General features: G+C 39.4%; 1 protein-coding gene and 1 pseudogene across 4 annotated transcripts; one reads left to right on the forward strand and one right to left on the reverse strand.

The window, feature by feature from the left end:
* Positions 1 to 949: 949 nt before the first annotated feature.
* Positions 950 to 16147, reverse strand: ZBTB26 (zinc finger and BTB domain containing 26). 3 transcript variants are annotated; one of them, XM_082695580.1, is made up of 2 exons: positions 15168 to 16147; positions 950 to 5336 (listed from the first exon to the last, which is right to left on the reverse strand). In XM_082695580.1, exon 2 carries the CDS (start codon positions 5324 to 5326, stop codon positions 4001 to 4003), a length of 1326 nt encoding a protein of 441 aa, XP_082551706.1. In that variant the 5' UTR covers positions 5327 to 5336; positions 15168 to 16147; the 3' UTR covers positions 950 to 4000. The 3 variants fall into 3 exon arrangements, with proteins under 3 accessions (XP_082551706.1, XP_082551708.1, XP_082551707.1); XM_082695582.1 differs by having other exon boundaries at positions 15134 to 15374; XM_082695581.1 differs by having other exon boundaries at positions 15172 to 15372.
* On the forward strand, positions 15493 to 24400 carry LOC309846539 (U6 snRNA-associated Sm-like protein LSm3 pseudogene; annotated as a pseudogene). The gene is made up of 4 exons (XR_014316563.1): positions 15493 to 15580; positions 16154 to 16486; positions 16729 to 20669; positions 20955 to 24400. The product of XR_014316563.1 is annotated as a U6 snRNA-associated Sm-like protein LSm3 pseudogene (transcript).
* Positions 24401 to 24588: the final 188 nt, after the last annotated feature.

Consider the following 24588-nt stretch of genomic DNA (forward strand, 5'->3'; position numbering starts at 1 on the left):
CTCATCCCCCCACCCCCCCAGCCCCGCCGCCGCGCTTCTAGAATGGCGGAGAGGCACCCGTGTTCCGGCAAATCCCATCTCTCCTGCCCCAGTTTCGGCGAGCGGGCCTTTCCCTTCGTGAGTTCTCCCCAGTGTCCGTATCGCAGACGGGTTGTGAGGCTGAAGTACAGCGCGTCTATCGGAACACCCTGAATGGGATCGCTGGGAGGCCCTCGTGGTTGTCACGGGCCCCGTTCTCTCCTCTCTGGGCCATCTACAACTTAAAATGTGACCGAGGAAAGGAGACCGCCATAAAAATTGACATTCGAGATTGCTTGTCTAATGACCATCAGGATCTGGCCCCTACCTCTGGATCTTCACTCATCCATCGCGATGTCACAGTGACCCGACCCCCTCCCCACACGCCAGTCCTAGGCAAACCCAGACCTTCTGTCTGCTCTTTGGAACTGTCTCTTCCCACGTGCCCTTTCTCTCCCCCCACTTATCCTTCAGAATCTCGTTCATAAATCACGTCGTCCCTGAAGCCATTCTGAATTGCCCTTGAATTAGTGGGCTCCCAGTTGGGAGCCTGTGAGCCCTTAGGGGCTGCCTTCATTATTATGATACCTGTACTGAAGTCTGTGACCCATCTGGGCGGAGGTATTTCAGATTTACGATCCTTGCATCCCCGAAGTCTAGCATGGAGTAGACATTAAGTATTTCCTAAATGAAGGAATGTCTGCACTAGTTCTTAAAAGGAGCAGCTCTACCCCCTCAGTTAACAGGTTCTGGAAGTAAGACCCTATTAACAATTTCTAGTTAACCAGATTTGCTTCAGAAGCCATGCTCAGAGCGCTTGATTAATATGTGTTTTAAACAGTAGGAGTGAAGAAAGCATTCCTTATTCGAATTTAGGCGACTGAAAAGGAAAGCAGGAGGGATAGAGAAAAGAAACCACTGACACCAGAGATTTAATTGTCACACTTTTATTAAGGAAACTTCCCCATAATAAGTGAAGAGGTAGTTCATAGTATGTCTAACATACAACAGATTTAGAACAGCTATTCACCAGCTGAAATAAAATATTCTGGTTTGTTTGTTTAGGACAATATTTTAGAAGTGGTGACATTGGTCACCCTCCATTTATAGATCTTCTAATAAAGAAACTAAAACAAAACCACATCTGATTTACCTCAGAGCCACTTCAGTTTGGAGTTTGTCTTTAAAATTAAATAATAAATAAATAACGGTGACACACAGTAATTTTTTAAAAACCAAACTATGGTAAAGAGAGTTTTTTTTAGTTAGCCTAGGGATCCATAAAATACAAATGCAGAATGACTTAAGGTTTAAAAAATCTTCCTCCTCTATAAGAATATGACTAGTTTTGAAAATCATCTTCCCTTATAAAATGTATTTGATATCAGTTAACTTGACCACTTTGCAATACAATCTAAGAAACATGTATAAACAAAGGAGAAAAGTCAAGTCCCACCAAAATTAAGAAAATGTCTCACAGAAACAGAACACCTCTCCAGCCAAGAAATGGAGGAGATTGTAAATCACTTTAGTGGTTTGCAGCTGCAAAAGGTGGGAATTAAAATTTTTAACTTATAAAAAACCATCAAGATGCTGATTTTAAGTAATCAAAGGAAGCAAGGCATTTTCTTTATTATTCCTAGTTTAAATCACCTTATCTAAGACCACACAAGACTGAGACCATAAACTCTGTGATGGCAGAGACCGTTAGCAATCTTACCTTCATATCCTCAGTATCTAGCATAGTGCCTGGCAACAAATGTGCCCAATAAATGCTTCTCAACTACTGAATGAACCTAGAAATCGTCTCCAACCAAAGAGACCAATCTTACTTGAACCCATGTCTTTTAGTCTTCAAACCAATAACAAAAAGGGGATATGAATGTAAGCAAAGAAAGCACTCCAACTTGAAATTTCCCTACGGTGAAATGATGTTCAGAAAAACATCGGCTAACATATTAATGTCTCATCGTTGCATAGACTTGGTACTCTTTGGCTGGATCATATAAAAATCAGAATGCTAGGTAGCATCATTAGACCATAAAAATGAGTGACCTTAGGCATAAGATACCTATTGGTCTTATCACTCAATTTTATTCTCATTTTAAGTGTTTTAACAAAAGGTTGAAATTGTAACTCAAATCAGATTCACATGTAAATGCATTAAATTATAACAACTTTAAGAATTCCCTGTGACTATTCAAGTTAAACTTCAGTTTTGGTTTATCTGTACATGCATTCTCATAGCTCAAAAATAAAAACAGAAAATCCTGATGGAAACTAAATAAACACTGCTTCCAGACAAAAATCAGTTTCACATTTTGATCCTCCTCACATTATTTTTACTCGTCCTTTCCCTCCTTGACCACCACCTACCAAGTCAGTCAATTTCTTGAGAAGAATGTAATATTGACTCTAACCCCCCCAAAACAAAAAAACAAAAAAACAACAAAAAAAACCCACATCCTTCCTGTGATGTTTTGTTTGCAAATTCCAGGCTGTCTCAAAAAGCCAACAGGGATTCCCAAAAGTGAAGCACAAACTGGGAGCTTTTTGCTAATATACTCTTGATCATGTACTGTATCTTTTTAAGCCAAGAGCTAGTGAGAAATAAGAAGACATTAGCTCATTCTTAGTCACTTCTCTAATTCGGCCAACCTTGGCCAGGCCACCTCTTTGAGCTTTGGATACCCCAACTTAAAAAAAAAGAGGTGGAGTATACGATTTCTTAAGATTCTCTAAGTACTCTAAGACTCCTATTACCTAAATCTAACTGATGAGCCAAAAGCTACTAAGATTCAAAATTTTATTTCTGAACTATAACATGTGCTTTAGGAAAAACACAGTTGTGTTTTTTTGGGGAAAAAATTGCGTTTTTCCATATTGGAAGATCAATTTTGTATTAGTGATCTATCAAACATGGCAAGGTGGGACTGTGTACCTTTATAGGAATATCTGAATGCAAAAACCTGATTGCTCCTCTGTGATCCACTTTTTTCATCCATTTTAGAAACTAGTGTACAGGAAGAAATGAGAATTCAGAGACTACACCAGATAAAACTGTGAAGGCCAAACTCCCCTTTCTGATGGCTAGCCCTCTAAAACAAAGTCCGGAGACGGACCCCCAAATAGCCTCTTTTTAGAGAGACCATTATACTTGAGCACATTTTAAGTGTGCCTGGAGCAATCCTGACTTCAAAAGCATCCACAAGTAAATTATACATTAATTATAAGCATTTGGCTTCTTTCTGGGAAGACCACCTATGTAAGTGCTATTATACAATTGTACTTCTGTCCTTTGTTAATTATGCTCCTCATGCTGACCCTAACTACTGGTCTATAGGTGTTGCTGAAAAGACTGTACTCTGGTCTCTGTGAACCACTCAGTGACATGAAGTTGGGCCATAATACCGTTGAAGAGTACAGAACAACCCAAAACACTTCATAGCCAGTTGCAAGACAAGTACAAATGGTAGGAGGCAGATTCATTATCAGTAGGCAATTAACAGTAGGCAACCAGAAGTTCTATCACATATTCAGGCCAAGAGCAGTATCACCTTGTACCTCAGCCTATTTTTTTGGCCAAAGAAAAATACTACTCACTTCTCTTAGCATAGCATCTATTAGTGGACTGTAGGTGATGTTATTAACTTATCGGTACCTTCAGAATGTGCCCAGTGAAAAGCCTAAAATAGTGTCAGTCTAAGACAAAAGTCAATGTTAGGTAGACAAATGGAATACTCCTTGGGAAAGGAAAATAGGCAACACGGGATAAATAATTCAAAACACAAAATGGAAGAGGGCAAAAGGAAGGCAAGACCACTCCAAGTGGTAAGTTGCCTGGTCTGTTAGTGCATTGACTCACCCCTACAACCCGCACAGAGGATTTGGAGAAGTCAGACTATCAAAATCACTCCTAAAAAGACTCGAGACTATTGCCACATTTTCAGTCCATTCTAAGTTGTGAGCATAAAGCCCCTAATCAATTCACACACGCACTATCATTTCTCAAGTTCAGGACAGCTTGGGCCAGTTTACCTGCATCCAGGACCTGTGTTGCATCAGGCTGTGGCTGACACCCTTTAGAGTCTGTGACTGTTGTACATGCAAAAGAATCAAAATCCACTGTGAGGTCTTGCACATTTCTTTCATTGGCATTATCAAAGCTGTTTTTGCCATGCAGCTGTTTAAGATGTTTCCTCAAAACTGGCTTATGTGCAAAAACCATGTCACAATAGTTACACTTATGGGGCTTATCTCCACTGTGAAGGTTAAGATGATCCTGTAAGGAACACTTCTGAGAAAAGGTTTTCCCACAGATCTTACACTGGAAAGGTTTAATGCCGGCATGCACACGCATGTGTCGATGAAGGTTGCCTTTCTGAGTAAAAGTCTTGCCGCAGAGTAGACACATAAAGAGTTTGTGCATTTTTAAATGGTTGGCGTAGTTCTCCAGGTGACGAAACACCCTGGTACACTTTGGACACTGGTGATGCCACTGTAGGCCTTTGTCTACACCTCGAATATTAGGCCCAAAGACATCTTTTGAGGCCATGATGATATTATCACTGCCTGCGTAAGAAAGGGCATAATTGTGGAGATGGTTTTGTTCTATTTCACTTACTCTGTTTTCCACAGTTGAATTTATCAGGGAATGCTGGGGCTCTGATGAATGTAAAGCAGTGGGTTCAGAAGAAATAAACTGGTTCTGATCTTTTTTACTTCTAACCTCGGATACATCCCCAATAGATTCTACCTTAACAATCTGAATATCACTGTCCTCCATATCCATACTGTCTTCAGATGGATGAACACAAGGTGAATCCTGCTTTGGGGAGCCTCTGGCATCTCCCTGCTGTTCTTTTGACTGGGGAGAAGCACTCTGCGGTTCACATCCCTCTTTACTATCCATTGGTTGTTTTGGCTTTATAAACTTCCACAAGGCCTGCGTGCACCGCTCTACAATGTGGCTCATCTGAAGAAAACTTGCCGCAGTCAAGTAATTGACCAGTTCCATTTCAGGGAATTCCAGCACACCACTATAACAGGATAAGAGCAATTGTCTCCCCACTTCGGAACTCTGCAATATGGAGATTTTCACCTCTCTGGAATCATTCAGTAAAAACTGGTCTCTTAGGAAGGGGGAACCTGCAGCAAACACAATTTTATGCCCCTGTACCTCAATATCATCTATGAGAACTGTAACATCACAAAATTTATTCTCTTCTCTTAATTTGTTCATTTTTTGTAACATTGAATCTCCATAATTTTCAAACTTGAAGTGAAGGAGATCTGATCTTTCAGACATTTTGGCAGACCTAAAGAACAGAAATGTAAAAAGGATGAATTTAAGAAAATTCAAACAATTAAGAAACCTGGATCTTTCCTTCCAAAAACAAATCTGTGTTGACATATCTCTGTGTATGTATCCAAATGAAATTTTCCTTGAAAGAGGAAGCCAGTGTGACAGCTTTCAAAGGCTGTGAAAAATTATTCCATATCAAGTATCAATTGCACCTAAGGAGTAGACTTGTATCACTGTAAATAGTTTGGCATCCATTCAACTTCTTAAGATACTTAATACAAGAATAGTGCTTGCTCTAAAAGCATTTTTTCCACTCCTCAAATGAGAATTCTATAGGGTTTCAAAAACGTACTAAAAACATCCCAACAAGTAGCAAAGTAACTTTTTTTTTTTTTTTTTTTTTTGCATGATACCGTGAACCTGCTTCTTCAAAGGCAAAAAAGAAGAATCTCCCTTTGCTTTCTACTTTAAAGAACTGTAGTGACCTTGCTTGCCCCATTCCTGGGTAAACACTCTTCTATTTAAACTGATGTGCATTTATTCATACAAGCATTTCTGCAATAAACAGAAAGTAACAGACTTAAAGGGACAATGTTTAGACAGTGTCAAAGGTACAAGTCTTTATCCTGTGCATTTTGGACAAATCTAAATTCTCAAGCAGCATTTCTTGATATAGAAAGTAAATTAAATATTTTATATAGAAAAACCAGATGAGCCACTTGGTAGGAATCTGAGCAGGAATAAAGTCAATCAAATTAATAGCTTATAGATTCTGTTTTTTTCTTCTTTACTCCTCTTTATCCATCATTACTCATCAACTGGACTACTAGAACAGGATCATAAATGCTTCTTGGGTTCCAGCTTCTATTTCTTCTAATACAACTTCTACACCACATGTTAACTTTCAAAAACACTGGATCTGACTAGATCCAACCCTGCCTAAAATCCTTCTGTGACTTCATCCAGTTGTCTCCTGGATGAAGACTAACCTTGGAGTATAAACTGATGAAGTAAACCTAATAATAATTAATTAAGGTAAATAATAATAATTAAGGTAAACATTGGGATAACTATTCAACCATGGATAAGGTGTCTGCCAAACTCTTTGCCTATCTGTCCCTTATATAGCAATTCCTCTGGAGAAAGTTTCTATGTTCTGATTCTATACTCCCTAAATGATTTTCTGATAAATTGGCTTCCCATGTTTCTCTCCAAAGGGAAGGATGAAATGGCTATGTGAACATGATAATTCCAGTCCACCAGTCATTGTAAAAATAATAAACTGACATTCTGTTTATACACCAGTCTCATGTGAGTGACATCAGTAGGTATATCAGCTCTAGCCTTGAAAAACAGCTCTACAAATTTAGTGCATCAAAAAATTCACCTTGAACTTTGTGCATTCATCAACTCCATAGTTGAGAGTCACAAGAGATAATCAGCTGTAATTGATCTAATATAGATCCTGAAGATTAATCTTTATAATCTTATCTTCTATAACAGTGACTTACCAAGGCTCATAGAACCCAGCTCCTGAAGCAAAGTCCAGGTCCTACAGTGCTCAGTGCCTGGTGCATGACAGCACTCTATTGACTCCAGGCCTTAGCTCAGTTATATTTTTTCTTTCTTTCTTTCTCCCTCCCCTCCTATCCTCTCCCCTGTCCCCCTTCCTCCCTCTCTTTCTTTCTTTTCTTTCTCTCTTTCTTCGTTTTAATATCTTATTTATTGGGGGAGGAGAGGGGGAAGGAGAAGCAGACTGGCCGCTGAGTGGAGTGCCCAATGTAGAACTTGATCCCAGGACCCTGAGATCATGCATGACCTGAGTCAAAGGCGGACTCAACCAAATAAGCCACCCAGGCACCCCAGCACAGTTACTTCTTTAGTTTAAAATACTACTCCTAGTCATTTCTGAATGACTTTCTTTTCCTTCCTTCCTTCCAAGTAATCTCCACACCAAATGCAGGGTTCATACTCGTGACCCCAAGAGCAAGAGTGGGATACTCTCAACTGAGCCAGTCAGGTGCCCCATCACTTCTTTATTTCTTGAGATGCCCCTACCTAATGTCTTAGACTGGAACAGTTGTCTCTACTGGACCCATAGTATAGCACCTCTACAATAACATTCAGAATACTTTATTAAGTACTTGTTCTTTCTCCTCCAAACTGCAAGTTTCATGACATTAGAGGGAAACATCATCTCACTCAATGAGGCTGATGCTGGAAACCTGCATCTTCTATGGCAAAACACTTCCCTTTTGCTTCAAATTCTACTTACTGCAGCCACATTACCGGCCAGGACCCTCTTCTGTTCAAACTGCTGTATCTTCCCCTAAACTAATATTGTACTAAACACACAGGAGGTGCTCAGTTTGTGTTTACTGGACCTATAGAATTTGACAGTGGAAGGAAGAAAGAACTGCTGTTGAAAATCTGTAAAAGCATGACAAGTCTGAGGCCCTGAGAGCCTAGAAAGGAATGAAAATGGGAATGCCGAGTAAGGAAAAATAATAAAATATTTTGAAGAACTTGGTAATTGACTAGATACAGAAAATGAGAGGAAAAAAAAAAAAAAGGAATGTATAAAGATTCCAAACTTAAGAGTTCAGCTGAATGAAACTGGTGAAATGTAGGAAAGAGAACTGGCATGGTTTATTAACAAAAACAGACATGCAGAAATTATAAAGCTTTTCCTTTGTATGGCATTCTGAATGCACAGGTAATGAATTATCACAATAAAGATGAGAAAGGAAGGACATACAGAAGCAAATGCTGTATGAGAGAAAAGATGGTGAATATCAAATAAAAAGGAAAAATCTAGGAGATACAAGAAACATATTAATAAAGAAAGCAGCAAAATTATATAATCACTGGTTAGTTTGAGCAATTACAGTGGCCTCATACATTCATTCTGGCAACAGCGAATGCCCGAATTTATAACCGTAAGTTATAAAATTGCCTGTGCTTCAAGTGGCCAACAAAAGGGGCATTCTTTTTTTAGAGTGTAGCTTGTCCTGAGTCTACCCTTAGGTCAGTATTTTCTGACACACACCCAACAATGATCATTAATGCCTTCCATCTATAGGATGATAATACTCAGAGTGCGTTAGATAACTATTCTCAAGGGTAATTGTTCCTTGGAGCTTCAAAGATGAGGAGCTGGAGTACTTCTATCAGTCTAAAGAAACTTAACAGCAGGAGCAGCCCAATAGGTATGTACCCCAGGAAAGTGCTTGCTTTGATTTCTCTGATACAGTCCAAGAATATGAGGAAAATTTGTTCTGTTTAAGAAGTTTTGCCTAGTATGTGTCAGTATACTCCACTGGCTGCCTTTGATAAACTCTTATTTCTGGACCACACAGTTTATCTCTTTAATTGATTCCTGCCACTAGTTTCTCTTTTCAATACAATATTAGTTGAGGGCAAGGACCAAGTGTTACTTTATACACAACTCATTCAACAAAACCAGCAGAATAATTAAATCTTTAATGTCCCCTGTAAAATTATTATTGTGCTATGGAAGAGAGGCCCTTCATTATCACCATATTCTTTTTTGAGTGTTCTGGGAGAAAACTCCTTTCTAGCGTTTGTTACCAAAATAGATTTGACAGTGTAAACCCAAATTCTATTTTATTTATTTATTTTTATAGAGAATCTTTTTTTTTTTTTTTAAAGATCTTATTTATTTATCAGAGAGAGTGAGGGAGAGAGCGAGCGAGCACAGGCAGACAGAATGGCAGGCAGAGGCAGAGGGAGAAGCAGGCTCCCTGCCAAGCAAGGAGCCAGATGTGGGACTCAATCCCCGGACACTGGGATCATGACCCGAGCCGAAGGCAGCTGCTTAACCAACTGAGCCACCCAGGCGTCCCTAAACCCAAATTTTAAACAATTTTTTTTTTTTACTTTAAAAAAATGTCAAAATGAAAAGGAATGATTGTGTTTCTTATAAACCGGTTTAATGAAAGAAAAAGGATAGCTAATCTTTACTGAATCCTTGCTATGTCCAAGGTAAAGTGCTAAGTGCTTTACCTAAATTGACCCACCCAATCCTCAAAATCTCTAGGAGGTAGGTATTATTAGCATCCCATATTGCATATGAGGAAGCTCAATCTTGGAGGATATAAGTAACTTACTCAACTTATGAGAGGTGGAAAATATTAAGTGTTAGAGCTGGAACTTGGGCCCAAGCTACCTGATGCTAAAGTCCATGTATGAAACAACAAGACTAGCTGAAGTTCTACCTCATGAATAATGTTAACTATGTAACTGTTCAGACCTCCCTCCTCATATCCATTCAGCTGTACATTTAATGATTTTCATACTTTTCTGTATTGAGTTACGCTTCAACAAAAGGTTTATGTTTCAAAACAGAGTAGGATGTAAGGCCAAATTTGTGTCAAGTCTAGAGGACTTCAACAGTAAGCCTTTAAAAGATTTTATTTATTTATTTGACAGAGAGAAATCACAAGTAGGCAGAGAGGCAGGCAGAGAGAGAGAGAGGAGGAAGCAGGCTCCCTGCTGAGCAGAGAGCCCGATGCGGGACTCGATCCCAGGACCCTGAGATCATGACCTGAGCCGAAGGCAGCGGCTTAACCACTGAGCCACCCAGGCGCCCAACAGTAAGCCTTTTATGTAATAGTCATATTCTTTTTTTTCTTTTAAATATTTTATTTATTTATTTGACACACAGCGAGAGATCACAAGCAGGCAGAAAGGCAGGCAGAGAGAGGGAAGCAGGCTCCCCGCTGAGCAGGGAGCCTGGGTTTCATCCCAGGACCCTGGGATCATGACCTGAACCGAAGGCAGAGGCTTAACCCACTGAGCCACCCAGGAGCCCCTGTACTAGTCGTATTCTTGATTGCAATTATTCCCTTATCTTTGTTTTACATTTCTCACCTATTTTCACTTTGTTATTTTTCAATCTTTTGTGTATTTATATTTGTATACTAAGTCTGAATACCATTTGCAAATAACCATAATTCTAAGTACAGTAGCAGTTATTCATAAGTTTCATAAAAATCACTCACATAATTCTAGATTATAAAAGAGCTTTGAGTAACTGAAAGTAAAGAACTTAATCAGGTAGAATAGAGACTTGGTCCCACATTCTGTTGATCCCTCAGAATGACTTCCAAATTCTCTCTCTCTATTCCGTCTGTCTTTGCCATGGTTCAAGCCCTTATCATCTATTGCCTAGATGACTACAATTAAAGCTGAACAGTGCTGAGTTTCTTTCAGCAACTTTTTTTTTAAAGATTTTATTTATTTGAGAGAGAGTGAGAGTGAGCATGAGCAAGGGGATGAAAGGTTTCTTATATACATTCTTTGATTTCATACCTTTTTAAAAAAAGATTTTATTTATTTGAGAGAGAGAGCAGAGCAAGAGAGAGAGAGAGAGAGAGGACATGAATGGGGGTGAAGGACCAGAGGGAGGAGAAGCTGACTTGGGACTCGACCCCTGGACACTGGGATTGTGATCTGAGCTGGCAAACTCCCAACTGAGCCACCCAGGTGCCCTGATTTCACATTTGTATCTTTTCCCTTTATTATTATTATTTTTTTTAAAGATTTTATTTATTTATTTGACAGAGAGAAATCACAAGTGGATGGAGAGGCAGGCAGAGAGAGAGAGAGAGGGAAGCAGGCTCCCTGCTGAGCAGAGAGCCCGATGCGGGACTCGATCCCAGGACCCTGAGATCATGACCTGAGCCGAAGGCAGCGGCTTAACCCACTGAGCCACCCAGGCGCCCCTATTTTTTATTTTTTTAAAGATTTTATTTATTTATTTGACAAAGAGAGATCACAAGTAGGCAGAGAGGCAGGCAGAGAGAGAGGGAGAAGCAGGCTCTCCACTGAGCGGGGAGCCCAACAGGGGGCTCCATCCCAGGACTCTGGGATCATGACCTGAGCTGAAGACAGAAGTTTAAAGGACTGAGCCACCCAGGTGCCCCTATTAGCAAGCTGTAAATGACCTATTTATCAAACATTGGTGTAATAGGAATATTTTCACTTAAGACCCCTTTCTCTTTGTTATATTTATACAGTTCTTTCATAATTATCTCCGTAACAAATGTGCCAACTAATCTGAAAATTCCCCTCGTTCAAACAGGAGTAACCAAAAAGGATCAGTGGATGTTCTAAGTTGGACAATGTTTACTGCTCTGCTACAGGTAGTGAGAAAATATCAAAGTTTCTTATTCAAATACCTCTAAATATATGGAAAAATTTTCGATTCCACATAATAAACTCCCAAAGCTATTTGTCAGTCTTATTTTGTCATCTACCTCATAGAAATAACCTTGTCTTTCAACTTAGCACTCATAATACCTGGAAATGTTTGTTTCTCACTAACACCATACTCCATTTTTCAAAAAGGTTGTATTACATCACAATCTTTCTCTCTACAAACCTCAATCTCTTTCTTCATTTGGGTAACTTTCATGACACTACATTGTCCAAGTTATCAAACTTTTGTTTTATTACTTTTAACTGTAAGTCTAAAGTTCTCTTTCCCAACCATCTTCCACTTACTACTGAAAAAGTTTAGTACTTTTTGATTCTCCTTCCTTCCACTTGAAAAACAATACTTCTATATGCCTAGCCCCAGAAAATATAAGCTATGTTTCTTACACATAAACTCTACATGTTGTTTGGCAACTTTTTTTTTCATTTATTATTTCGACAGCTATATATGTTGAATATAGATCTAGTTCATTCTTTCAAACTGTTGTAGAGAAATGGTCAAGTTGCTTAACTACTGGCCTCAGCTTTCCATCATTCTTTTGCTTGTTTGCTCTTCAAGGATCCAATAAATTGTGTAAAGGTAAGTATATCCTTCAAAGCTTAGTCCTTGATTTTTTGCTGTTTTTTTCAAGGCTTACTCCTCAGAAAGCTCAACTGGTTTCCCAATGTTTTATTTACATTCTCTATTTAAAAAAAAAAATCCCTAAATCCCCATCCTTATGGCCAACCTTAATCAAACTTAACTTTACCTCAGGTTACTCAACAGTACCTGCCCTAGACTACTATTCTATCACTTGAGATGTGTGACACCTAAACTCCTTGACCATCCGAAACTCAGTAAGTAAAAAATAAAAATTAATGGAGAATGGCTCTGAGAACAGTGGACATGAAGGCAAGGATACCTGTAGTACACTATTACTCTCACAGATCAAGATAGAAATAATGAGGGCTTGAATACTGACAACAATCATATGGATACAGAGAGGAAAACAGATTTGAGAGATATTTCAAAGGACTTGGTGACCAAGGTGGGGTTAAGAAAGGACAGTTTAAGATGACTCCAAGACCTCTGATTTGAATGACTAGATTAATTTGACACAGTGTCACTCATTAGCTAAGGAATACTGGAGGGGATGATCATCTGTCTGGTCTTAAAGTGATGAGCCGGAGAATCTTACATGACATGATGGGGAAGATTCATTAGCTAGCTGGATAGAGACTGAATTTAAAGAGACTTGATTAAAGATAGTAAGTGATAGATGAAAGCATGGGATAAATTGACCTAATTGTGAAAGGAACTGACCTAAAGTGGCATTGATTGGAAGAGGATATAAGACAGAGGGAAATAAAAAGCAAATATGTAATATAAATATACACCCATTACTTACCTTCTCAATTAGGATCTCTTTCCAAGCCTTCCATTTTTTAATCAATGAACCTATCTTTTCTTAAAATTTTCCCACTCCTTTAACTACCATATTCAGTCACTGCTTAATGCAGTGGATAAAACTATGGATTCTGGAGCTATACTTCCTAGAAGGAAAATATTGCTCAACCACTTACTAGCTGTGTGACCCCGGGGCAAGTTACTTAACCCCTTCTGTGCTTCATTTTTCCCATCTGTCAAATAGTAATACTTCATAGTGTTGCTATGGAAAATTAAAAATTAAATTATTGTTTAAAAGAGCTTAGAACAGTATCTGGAATGTGCTTGATAAGCATTTGTTAGGTGAAGAAACAAATAAAGCCTGCCAATTTTTTTTGTGAAACACTTCACATGTATATATAGCCTTTTCTCATTCTCATTTAACACCAAACTAGTTGAGGTCTCCATTATTTCATAAATTACACCTCATCACTCTACTAAACTTGCTTTTTAAAAGGTCTCTAAAGATCTCTCTCTCTCTTTTTTTAAAGTAATCTCTATGCCCAACATGGGGCTTGAACTCATGATCCCAAGATCAAAAGTTGCAAGCTCTACTGACTGAGCCAGCCAGGTGCGCCACTAATGATGTCTTACTACAGAAACGCAGTCTTCCCCCCCCATCCGTCAATCCCGAAATGCTCTGCACAAATTGTCCCTTTGGACCCTTCCCCAAATTCCCTTCTCTTGATTCTGGGTCTTCTTGGTTGCTGGAACCCTATACTTTTATACATAATCCCCTACCTCTGTTTTTGCTATCCCACCAATTAATTCCTCTTTTTGCTTCATAAATGCATTCCCCCCAAAATATTCCCATCTTTCTCAATACTTCCTTCCTGATGCCAAATATTACCACAGCTTCCACTTACCTCTAGCCACAACACTGAGGTTAAGCTGCAGATTTGCATTTCCAACTCTATAGTGGACAGTTTTATGTGGCTATTCCATTATACCTTTAATTCAACATGTCAAAAAAATATTTTTTGTAATTTACTTGTAATCTTGTAATTTACTTGTAAACTTGTAGTCTACAAGTTTATGGTTTTATTGCTGATATTAGCATCAACATTCTCCAAATGCCAAAGGCCAAAAACCTAGGAAGCAGCTTTGTTACATCTTTCTCCCCCAGCATTCAATTTATTATGGAGTTATCATACCATTCACTTAAGCATACTTCCCTTCTTTCCAGTAACACTGTCATAACTCCATTTCAGGCTTCCTTAACTAGGCTAATTTCATTACTCCTTCAAAAGAATTTCCAGGAAGAGTACCTAGACATTAATTGAAGAGTCCGTATTAGCTTAGAGACATTTCTTTTCTATAAGCTGACTTCTAGAACAACATTGCTTTCTACATTGCAAATCTGACTATGTATGTCTCCCACTTAAAACTCTTTTAAAACTACCCAACTCCTTTAGGATTAAACCTTTCACTATCTGGACCTCAGCCTACTTTGCCAGATACTATCTCCTCCTACACACAAGAGCCCCCTACTTCCTCCTCTTCACTCCTCAGTCATTCCTACAAAGCTTTGCGAACTGTTCCTTCTGCCTGAAGAGCTCTTCTCCACTTTATCCTCTGCAAGAAGTGTAATTCAGACGTCACCTTCTTTCCTCAGCCTTCCCTGCAACTGCCCGTTGGGTAGTTCACACATATATGCCTGATACAGAAATCGCAGGGGCAACTATTTGTTTATACCTGGCTCCCAAACTTGACCCTGGAATACTGAAAGGGTATCTTAAGAAGTCCCAGTACCTAGCATAGCGCCAGTAATAGGAAAGATGCTGTGGACCGGCCAATCTCGGGGAAACCCCGGCAAAAGGGTAACCTAGGTCAGCACGCATAGTGAATCCAGCGGGTTGGCACCGAGGCCTTGCCAGGGCCTCTTGCACTTCCTACAAGATGCCAGAATCAGGCGTCCAAGCCAACCACTGGGCTCTCAGCTGGGGTCCCAGGAGGAGGTCCCTGGGGCACAGTTATGCGCCCCATTCCAGACGCCGGGAAGAAAAAGGGGCGGGGCACAGCGTGGGCCGGGCCAAGGCTTCCTTAAGTCCCACCGGGCCTAGGCCAGCTCCTCGCCCCCATCCCAGAGCAGGTCCCGGCCAATCCAGGGCCCCAAGGGGGCTCCCTCTTGAGAGACCCCGTACCCCTGCCCGGCGCTCCGGCCGCCTCCGCACTTACAGACCCGGGGGAAGGCCACCGTCTGGATCCGGCACCGCCAGGAGCTCCGGCCCCTCGGGGCTCCGGGAAGGGGGAGGGGCAGGGAACCCGAGCCAAAGGGGGACCCAACGGAACCGGAAGGGCAGCCCTCGCCGGACAAAACAACTTCCAGGTCCCTTGGTCCTCTCCACCAATCGGGAGAGTCGGAGGGTGACGGAGCCCGGAGAGGGACCCTGCGCGCGGAGGGAAGGGAGCAGAGTATCCGAGAGTGGTGTTGCGAGAGTCTCGCCGTTGACCCGGAGCTGTGGCGGTTGTTTCGCGTCCCGGGCTCAGGCCCTGCGCGCTTCGCCGCTTTGGAGCCGCTCTTCTAGAGCTGGGCCTCCGCCGCCTGCTGCGGGCGTGGGCTTGAAGGGCACCTCCGCACTTAAGCCTTGGTAAGCCCCTCCCGCCTAGGGATGTGGACTCGCGAAGCTGGGGCCCTGAAGGCAAAAGGTGGTGGACTCCTCCTAACTTTTGGAAGTTGCTGTTTCCCAGAGTGCTCTCTCATCCCGGTGGCTCCTGTCACTTGCACCGTGCTGACCATTCAGAAATCACTCACGCCATCCGGAACTGGTCTCTTGAGCTCCAGGGCGGCTGCCCAGAAGACATCTCCAGTTGGTTGTCCCAATCTTAATGTACCTTAATTATCTCAAGTTCGTATGCATTCCTGCTTCTTATGGCCTGTAGTCCTTGTATTGGTAAACGGCATCATCCGCGCAGTCCTGCCAACCGGAAAACTTTATCATCATTCTGGAGTCCTTTCCTTCTTCTTGCCAATTCAGTAGCTCCCTGGGCTCTCCTTTTTTTTTTTTTTTTAAACCCCCCTTGGGGAGAGGGGTATTATGGTGGTAAAACAAAGCATTTATAATTTTAATCATTTCTAAATATAAAGTTCGGTGACATTAAGTACATTCGCACTGTTGTGTAATAGTCACCACAGCTGTACCCAACTTCATATTCTTTTGTAGGTGGATATCGTTTTTCCAGCACCGGTTCTTGAAGACTGTTCTTTACACTTTGAATGGTCTTGACACCTTTGACCATATATGTGACGGTTTATTGCTCTCTGTCCTCTCACCTTTGAGGAAGCGTGAGTTCTTCAACTTGATGCTTTTTCAAGATTGTTTTGACCCTTTGAAGCTCCATATAAATTTGAGGATGACCTTTTACATTTCAGAGAAAAAGGATGTTGTAATTTTGATCTTGTGTTGAATCTGTAGATCACTTTGGGATGGCATTGCTGCTTTAACAAGTTTAAGTGTGACTTCCTGTGAATGCAGAACGTCTTTCCATGCATTGAGGTGTTTATTTTTTGTTTTGTTTGTTTTGTTTTGTTTTGTTTTTTTAAGATTTTATTTATTTGTCAGAGAGAGAGCGCGAGCGAAAGTGAGCACAGGCAGACAGAGTGGAAGGCAGAGTCAGAGGGAGAAGCAGGCTCCCTGCGGAGCAAGGAGCCCGATGTGGGACTCTATCCCAGGACGCTGGGATCATGACCTGAGCCAAAGGCAGCTGCTTAACCAACTGAGCCACCCAGGCGTCCCAGGTGTTTATTAATTTCAGCAATGTTTTCAGGCTCTCAGGGTATTTAATTCTTTTTGATAATATTGTAAATGGAATTGTTTCTTCATTTCCTTTTCATAGTTTTCATTGTTGGTGTGTAGAAACACCAGGTTTTTGTGTGTTGGTGTTACACCCAGCAACATTAACTGAATTTTTGTTTTTGCTTCAGTAGCTTTTTTGTGGGTTCTTTGAGATTTTCTCTCCATATAATCATGTTGTCTGTGAATAGAGATAGTCTTACCTCTTCCTCTTCACAATTTGCTTTTTATTTCTCTTTCTTGTCTAATAATCTTGGCTAGAATTTCGAGTACAGTGTTTAATAGCAGCAGTGAAAGGCAACATCTTTGACTTGTTCCTGATCTTAGAGGGGTACCTAAATTATTGAGTATGGTGTTCAGTGTGGGTTTTTAACAAATACCTTTATCATGTTGAGGAATTTTCCCTCTAAAATTAGTTTTATGAGGTTTTATTATGAAAAGCATTATAGTTTGTCAGATGCCTTTTCTGCATCCATTGAGATGATTGCGTGTTTTTCTTCTCTTGGTTTCATTAATGTGATATATTGCATTGATTGATTTTATGTTGAACCACCCTGCATTCCTGTGATAAATCCCACTTGGACATGGAGAATGATCCTTTTAATATGTTGTTGGATTTGATTATCTTAAATGTTGAGGATTTTAGCATCTATATTCACAGGAGATACCAGTCTATAACTTACTTACGGTTGACTTTATCTGGCTTTAGTATCAGGATAATGAGGATCTCATAGAATGAGTTAAGAAATATTTCCTCTCTAATTTTTTTGGAAGAATTTGAGGAGTATTTGTGTTATTCATTTAATGTTTAGTACATTTCGGGGCACCGGGGTGGCTCAGTGGATTAAGCAGCTGCCTTTGACTCAGGTCATGATCTCAGGGTCCTGGCATAGAGAACCACGCTAGACTCCCTGCTCTGAGGGGTGTCAGCATCTCCCTCTTCCTCTGCCTCTCCTCCTGCTCATGCTCTCTCTGTCTCTTTCTCTCTCAAATAAATAAATAAATCTTTAATAAATAAATAAATGTTTGGTACATTTCACTGGTGGTCATCTGGGACAGGACTGTTTTTTTTTTTTTCGGGAGTTTTTGATTACTCACTTAATCTCTTGTTATGTGTGTGCTGAGATTTTCTATTTCTTCTGAATCAGTTTAAATAGCTGGTGTGTTTCAAGGAATTTGTTTTCTAGGTTACTTAATTTGTTGGCTTACAGTTGTTCACAGCATTGTTTTATAATCCTTTTATTTCTAGAATGTCAGAAGTGATATCCACTTTCTGATTTTAGTTGTTTTCATAAAGATCTGTTGCTTTTTGTTGTTTTTTTTTTTAAAGAAACAGGTTTTGGTTTCATTGATTTTTCTCTTTTTTGTTCTCTAGTTTATTTCCACTCTCATCTGTTTTCTTTCTTTCCCTCTGCTAGCTTTAATTTTTCTTGTTTTAAGGTATAAAGTTAGGGTATTATTTTTGAGATCTTTTTTCTTTTTTAATGTAGCCATTTTCTTTCTTTTTTTTTTTTTAAGATTTTATTTATTTGACAGACAGAGATCACAAGTAGACTGAGAGGCAGGCAGAGAGAGAGAGAGAGAGAGAGAGAGAGAGAAGCAAGCTCCCTGCTGAGCAGAGAGGCTGATGCGGGACTCGATCCCAGGACCCTGAGATCATGACCTGAGTCGAAGGCAGCAGCTTAACCCACTGAGCCACCCAGGTGCCCCTAATGTAGCCATTTTCAATTATAAATTTCCCTCTAATCAGTGCCTTCATTGCATCCTATCAGTTTTGGTATGTTGTGTCATCATTTTCATTTGTTTCTAATATATGGTCTAATTCCCTTTTGCTTTCTTCTTTAACCTATTGGTTGTTTAAAAGCATGTTATGTAATTTACATTTATTTATGTTACTGATTTCTGACTTCATTCCATTATGGTTGGAGAAGATACATTGTCTGATACCTATCCTTTAAAATCTATTGAGGCTTGTTTTGTGGCCTAATTATATGGTCTGTCCAGGAGAATATTCCATGTGAATGTAAAAAGAATGTGTATTCTGCTATTGTTGGGTGGACTTTTCTGTACATATCTGTTAGGCTTAGTTGGTTTCGCATGATCTTGAAGTTTTCTGGTCATTTTTTCTTCATATATTTTGATTTTTCCAAAGTTCATGTAACAGTGATCATACTAGGAGTACTTCGCCTTCCATGTCTGGCTTCTTTCACTTAACATCATCCCTTAGAGATCCATCTGTGTGGTCGGATGTATCAGGAGACTGTTCCTGTCAGTTGTTGAAGGGTACTGCTACAGTGCATTTATCCATGCAACTTCTATCTGGTTGTTCTATTCATGATTGAAAGTGGAGTACTGAAGTTTCCAACTGTTATTGTAGAACTTTTTATTCTTTCCTTTAATTCTGGTCATTTTTTCTTCATATATTTTGAGGGTCTCTTACCAGGTATATTAATGTTTATAATTTTTTTTAAGATTTTTTGTTTGACAGAGAGACAGTGAAAGAGGGAATACAAGCAAGGGAAGCAGGAGAGGGAGAAGTAGGCTTCCCACCAAGCAGGAAGCCCAATATGGGGCTCGATCCCAAGACGATGTGGGCTTAATCCCAGGACGCTGGGACCATGACTTGAGCCAAAGGCAGACGCTTAATGACTGAGCCACCCAGGCACCCCAATGTTTATAATCTTTATATGATCTTGCTTCATTAAACCTTTTATTAATAAATAGTGTCCTTCTTTGTCTCTTGTAACCAGTTTTTTGGATTTACAGTCTATTTTGTATGACATTAGTAAAATCACCCACTCTCTTAGATTATTATTTATATGGAACTTTAAAAAAATATTTTTTTTAAAGTAAGCTCTTGGCCCAACACGGGAATCAAACTTAATGACCCTGAGATAAAGAGTTGCATGCTATACTGACTAACGCCAGCAGGAGCCCCTGCAATAGCTTTTTAAAAATTCTTTCACTTTAAATCTATTTGTATCTTTGGGTCTAAAGTGAGTCTTTTCTACGGATGTTGGAACTTTTCTTTTTTTTTTTTAATCCATTCTGCTCATATCTTTGATTGAAGAGTTTACACCATTTACATTTTAAGTAATTACTGCTGAGGATGGGTTTATTTCTGCCATTTTGCTATTTCTTTTCTATAGGCCTTTGTGCCTTTCATTTCTTTTATAACTGTTCTTTTCTGTGTTTATTTGATTTTTTTTAGTGAAAAGTTTTAATTCACCTCTTATTTCCTTTCGTGAATATTCTATAAATATTTTCTTTGTGATTGTCATGGGAATTGCATTTAACACCAAAGAGTTATAACAGGGTAATTGAATTGATACCAACTTTAATAGCATACAAAACCTCTTGTATAGCTCTGCCCCTTCTTTCTGTTATTGATGTTACAGATTATGTCTTTATATATTCTCTGCCCAATAACATAGATTAATATCCTAATGCACTTGTCTTTTAAATCATAAAGGAAATAAAAAGGGGAGTTACAAATTGTAATTATAATAATACTTACTTTTATAATTCCCCACACATTTATCTTTACTAGAGATCTTTATTTCTTCATATGGCTTCAAGTTACCGTTGAGCATCCTTTCATTTCAACCTGAAGGATTGCCTATAGCACTTCTGATGGCCAGGTTTATTGGCAAACTCCCTTAGCTTTTTAAAAATCAGATTATTTTAATTTCTCCCTCGTTTTTTTAAAGATTTTTTAAAAAGATTTTTAAAAGAATTTATTTATTTGACAGACAGAGATCACAAGTAGGCAGAGAAGCAAGCAGAGAGGAGGAAGCAGACTCCCTGCTGAGCAGAGAGCCAGATATGGGGCTCAATTCCAGAACCCTGAGATCATGACCTGAGCCGGAGGCAGAGCCTTCACCCAGTGAGCCACCCAGGCGCCCCTCCCTCATTTCTGAAGCACAGTTTTGCCAGATACAGAATTCTTTATCAAGTTTTTTTTGCTTTTTGTTTTGTTTTTTTTTTTCCTTTCAGCACATTGATTATAATGAACCTACTGCTTTCTGGCCTCCGAGGTTTATGATGAGAATTTGGGTGATAATCTTATTGAGGCTTCTTTGTATGTGAAGAATCACTTCTCTTTTGCTGCTTTCAAGAGTCTCTCTTTTCTTTGGCTTTGTACAGTTTGATTCTTTTTTTTTTTTTTAAGATTTATTCATTTGGGGAAAGGGCGCAGGGTTTGAAACATGCAACAAACCACCAACGCTGTAGAAGAGCCCCTGGATCTCATCAGGCTCAGCCTGGATGAGCGAATTTATGTGAAAATGAGAAATGATAGAGAGCTCTGAGGCAGATTACACGCTTATGATCAGCATTTAAATATGATATTGGGAGATGTGGAAGAAACTGTGACTACTATAGAAATTGATGAGGAAACATATGAAGAGATATGTAAATCAAAAAAATGGAATATTCTGATGGTTTTTGTCTGGGGATGGTGTTTTACTAGTTGCCTCTCCATTAAGAGTTGGCTGAAACAAAGAAGTTTATCGTGTCTGAAATATAGTTTTTGTATGATTGCCTCTTTAAATGTAGAAGACATTCAAAAGAGAAACCTGTGTAAATTTTGATATTAAGAAGTGACCAAGGATTTTTCCACTCCTGAAATGAGTTGATTTACAGATAACTCAAAAATTCTTAAGCTAACGGGGCACCTGGGTGTTTTAAAGCCTTTGCTTTCGGCTCAGGTCATGGTCCCAGGGTCCTGGGATCGAGCCCCACATCAGGCTCTCTGCTCGACAGGGAGCCTGCTTTCTCCTCTCTCTCTGCCTATCTCTTCTGCCTACTTGTAATCTCTGTCTATCAAATAAATAAATAAATCTTTAAAAAAAAAATTCCTAAGCTATTGGGGCACCTGGGTGGCTCGGTGGGTTAAGCCTCTGCCTTTGGCTCAGGTCATGATCCCAGCGTCCTGGGATCGAGCCCCGCATCGGGCTCTCTGCTCAGCAGGGAGCCTGCTTCCCCCTCTCTCTCTCTGCCTGCCTCTCTGCCTACTTGTGATCTCTCTCTCTGTGTGTCAAATAAACAAATAAAATCTTTAAAAAAAAATTCTTAAGCTAACGGGAATTTTAATTTTTTTCCCAATGCTTTCAATAAATGTGATCGCCAAGATGCAGAACTCTTTTCAGGAATTAATTTGTTCTGTTGTTTTCTCAGACAATTTCTGGATTTGTTTTTCTTTTAAATTAAACTTGATGTTTCCTTTTTTGATACATTAAAAAAAAGATTTATTCATTTATCTTAGAGAAAGAGAGACAGTGTGCACCAAGTGCAGGAAAGGAGGGAAAAGCAGGGGGATAGAGAGAATCTCAAGCAGACTATGTGCTGAGTGTGGAGCCCTATGTAAGGCTCAATCCCAGGATCCTGAGATCGTGACCTGAGCAGAAATGAAGAGTTAGACCCTTAACCAACTGAGCCACCCAGGCGCCTCTGATTTTTTTTTTTAATTAATTTATTTTTTTCAGCGTAACAGTGGCGCCTCTGAAGATTATTCTTTCTCCCCTTTCTCTCTTCTTCTGGGATTCCCACAGTGGTATGTTTCTCTTGATAGTGTCCCACAGATCCCTTAGACTCTATTCACCATTTACATTTCTTCTTTTCTTTCTGTTCCTCAGATGTAGTAGGAAGCACAAGGAATCCGTCTCTCTACCTAGACAACAGTTGTACTGGCAGAAACTGACGTAACTATTTTGGAACTCTGGAGTCTATTTGAATTCTTGCATCTTCCAGGAGAAAGTTTGGTTGGTAAATTGAGGTTAGTTTCAGTCAATGTCACCCCCCTGTTTCCTACCCTTCAGCCCTGTGGCCAGCAACTATGTTCACATTCTGGTGTGACTTGCTGGAGCTGTGGTGGGAAATAAGAATCTTGTTCACCAAATACCTGGGTTCTGTATTTTGATTGCTTATTGCTCCTTTTGAGTTCTGAGATTCAGGCGCAGAGTGGCTGCCTTTGTTTCAACCTCCATAGGCTGAGCTGGTTTCTATGGGATTTGAAGGAACAGCTTCTGTTTTGTGTGTTTGTTTTCCCTTTTACCCCATTTGGGAGTCAGACATTTAAGGATTAGGATTAGGACATTCAGAAGCAACCACTTACAAAGGGAAAATTAGAAAGCCATGTGTATAACCAGGGAAAGATGAAGGCTCAGAAAAGAACTGAGAAGATATTGACCTTTCACCTTAGGCTGATCCTGATCCCTGGTACAGAGATAACCTTCAACAATAAAAACAAACAACAAAAAAACCCAAAACCAACAATCCCTAGGATGGGGGAGAATCTTATTTCCATAGTTATCACATTATAACATTCAAATGTCCATTTTTTGGCAAAAAAAAATCAAAAGGCATATAAATAAGAAAGTATGGCCTGTTCAGAGGAATGAAATAAATCAACAGAAACCATCCCTGAGGAAGAGGAGACATCTGACTTACTAGACAAAGACTTTAAACCAACTGTCTGGAAGTTGCTCACTGAGCTAAAAGGAAACATAGATGAAGTCAGAAAAGCTATGAGAAAAAAATGGAAATAGTATTAAAGATATAGAAATTATGAAAGGAACCAAAATAAAATTCTGAAGTTAAAAAGTACAATAGCAGAAATGACAAATTCACTAGAAGGGCTCAAAATCAGGTTTGAGCAGGCAGAAGATCAGCAAGCTTGAATATATTTCTTTTTCAGATATCTCTTGAACCCTGTTCCCTCCAACCCCATCCCCTTTGTTCTGCCTTAATCCAAATCTTTCTGATCTTAGGTGGCCTCTAAACTGTTCCATTTACCCTGTTTTGCCTTTTCTACTTCTGCCAGAATGGTCTTTTAGAAAATCCAAATCTGAAATTGGCACTGTCCTTAAAAACGTCTGAGGGAATCCATGGATGTATAGATTGAATTTCCTTTTTTTTTTTCCTTTTCATTTTAGCATTCATGGATTTTCCCATTCTGGCTCTAACTCACCACATTAATCTACTGAGCCTTGAAACAGAACTTCTAGTTTCCAGGAAATACCAGGTCTAGAGGAACAAATTCAATAACCTCTTAGGGAAGCAATCGTTCAAATCCAGAGAATGGGAAATTTTGCACTCAAGTGGCCTGATTTCTTCAGTAAACCTGTATCTTAGTATTTTTCTTACGTGCTAGAGTAAAAACATACTTAAGGGATAGAACAACCAGATGTAGTGTGTGGCCCTGGATTGGATACTGATTTAGGAAAACTAGCTTTAAAAAAATATATTTCAGTCAACAAGGTATTTGACTATAGTAGATAATAGATAAGAGGCAAACAATTGAAACATTACATGATTTGGGAAAGCCAACTGTAAAAATATATTTAGGTTGAAAGAGAATTGGATGTGATCTAGGAATTGGATGTGGGGAAAATATACTGAAATGATAAGGTCGATATTGTTAATTGAATAAAGCAGATTTCTAAACCACGTGATCTCATTCTGAAAAACTATGTTGGCACACAAGGTTCTGCATTACGGTATTAACATTGGTGGTGGGAATGTGATGTTTTATTTTTTACTGTAGCTTGTCTCTGTTTTCTATTCTCCAAGGCATACTGTACTGAATCTGTAATAAAATTTTATTTAAAAAGCTTATATTAAGATTTACATATATATTTGGGTTATACATAGTGAATCAAAGAATACACGAATGTATAGTCAACAAAATATTAAAATGCTTCAAGACTTCAGAACATTTCCTAATATTGCATCTATTATTTGAAATTACTACTTTAAAATGGGTGTGTATTATTATGTAACTGTGTAAGGAGAAAAAGAACAAA

The sequence above is a fragment of the Mustela nivalis genome (assembly GCF_964662115.1).
Source record: "Mustela nivalis genome assembly, chromosome: 13".
NCBI classification, from domain to species: Eukaryota; Metazoa; Chordata; class Mammalia; order Carnivora; family Mustelidae; genus Mustela; species Mustela nivalis.

What these genes read in the sequence shown, in the direction of transcription:
- ZBTB26 (XM_082695580.1), bottom strand. Translation starts at nt 5,326, where the DNA reads ATGTCTGAAAGATCAGATCTCCTTCACTTCAAGTTTGAAAATTATGGA.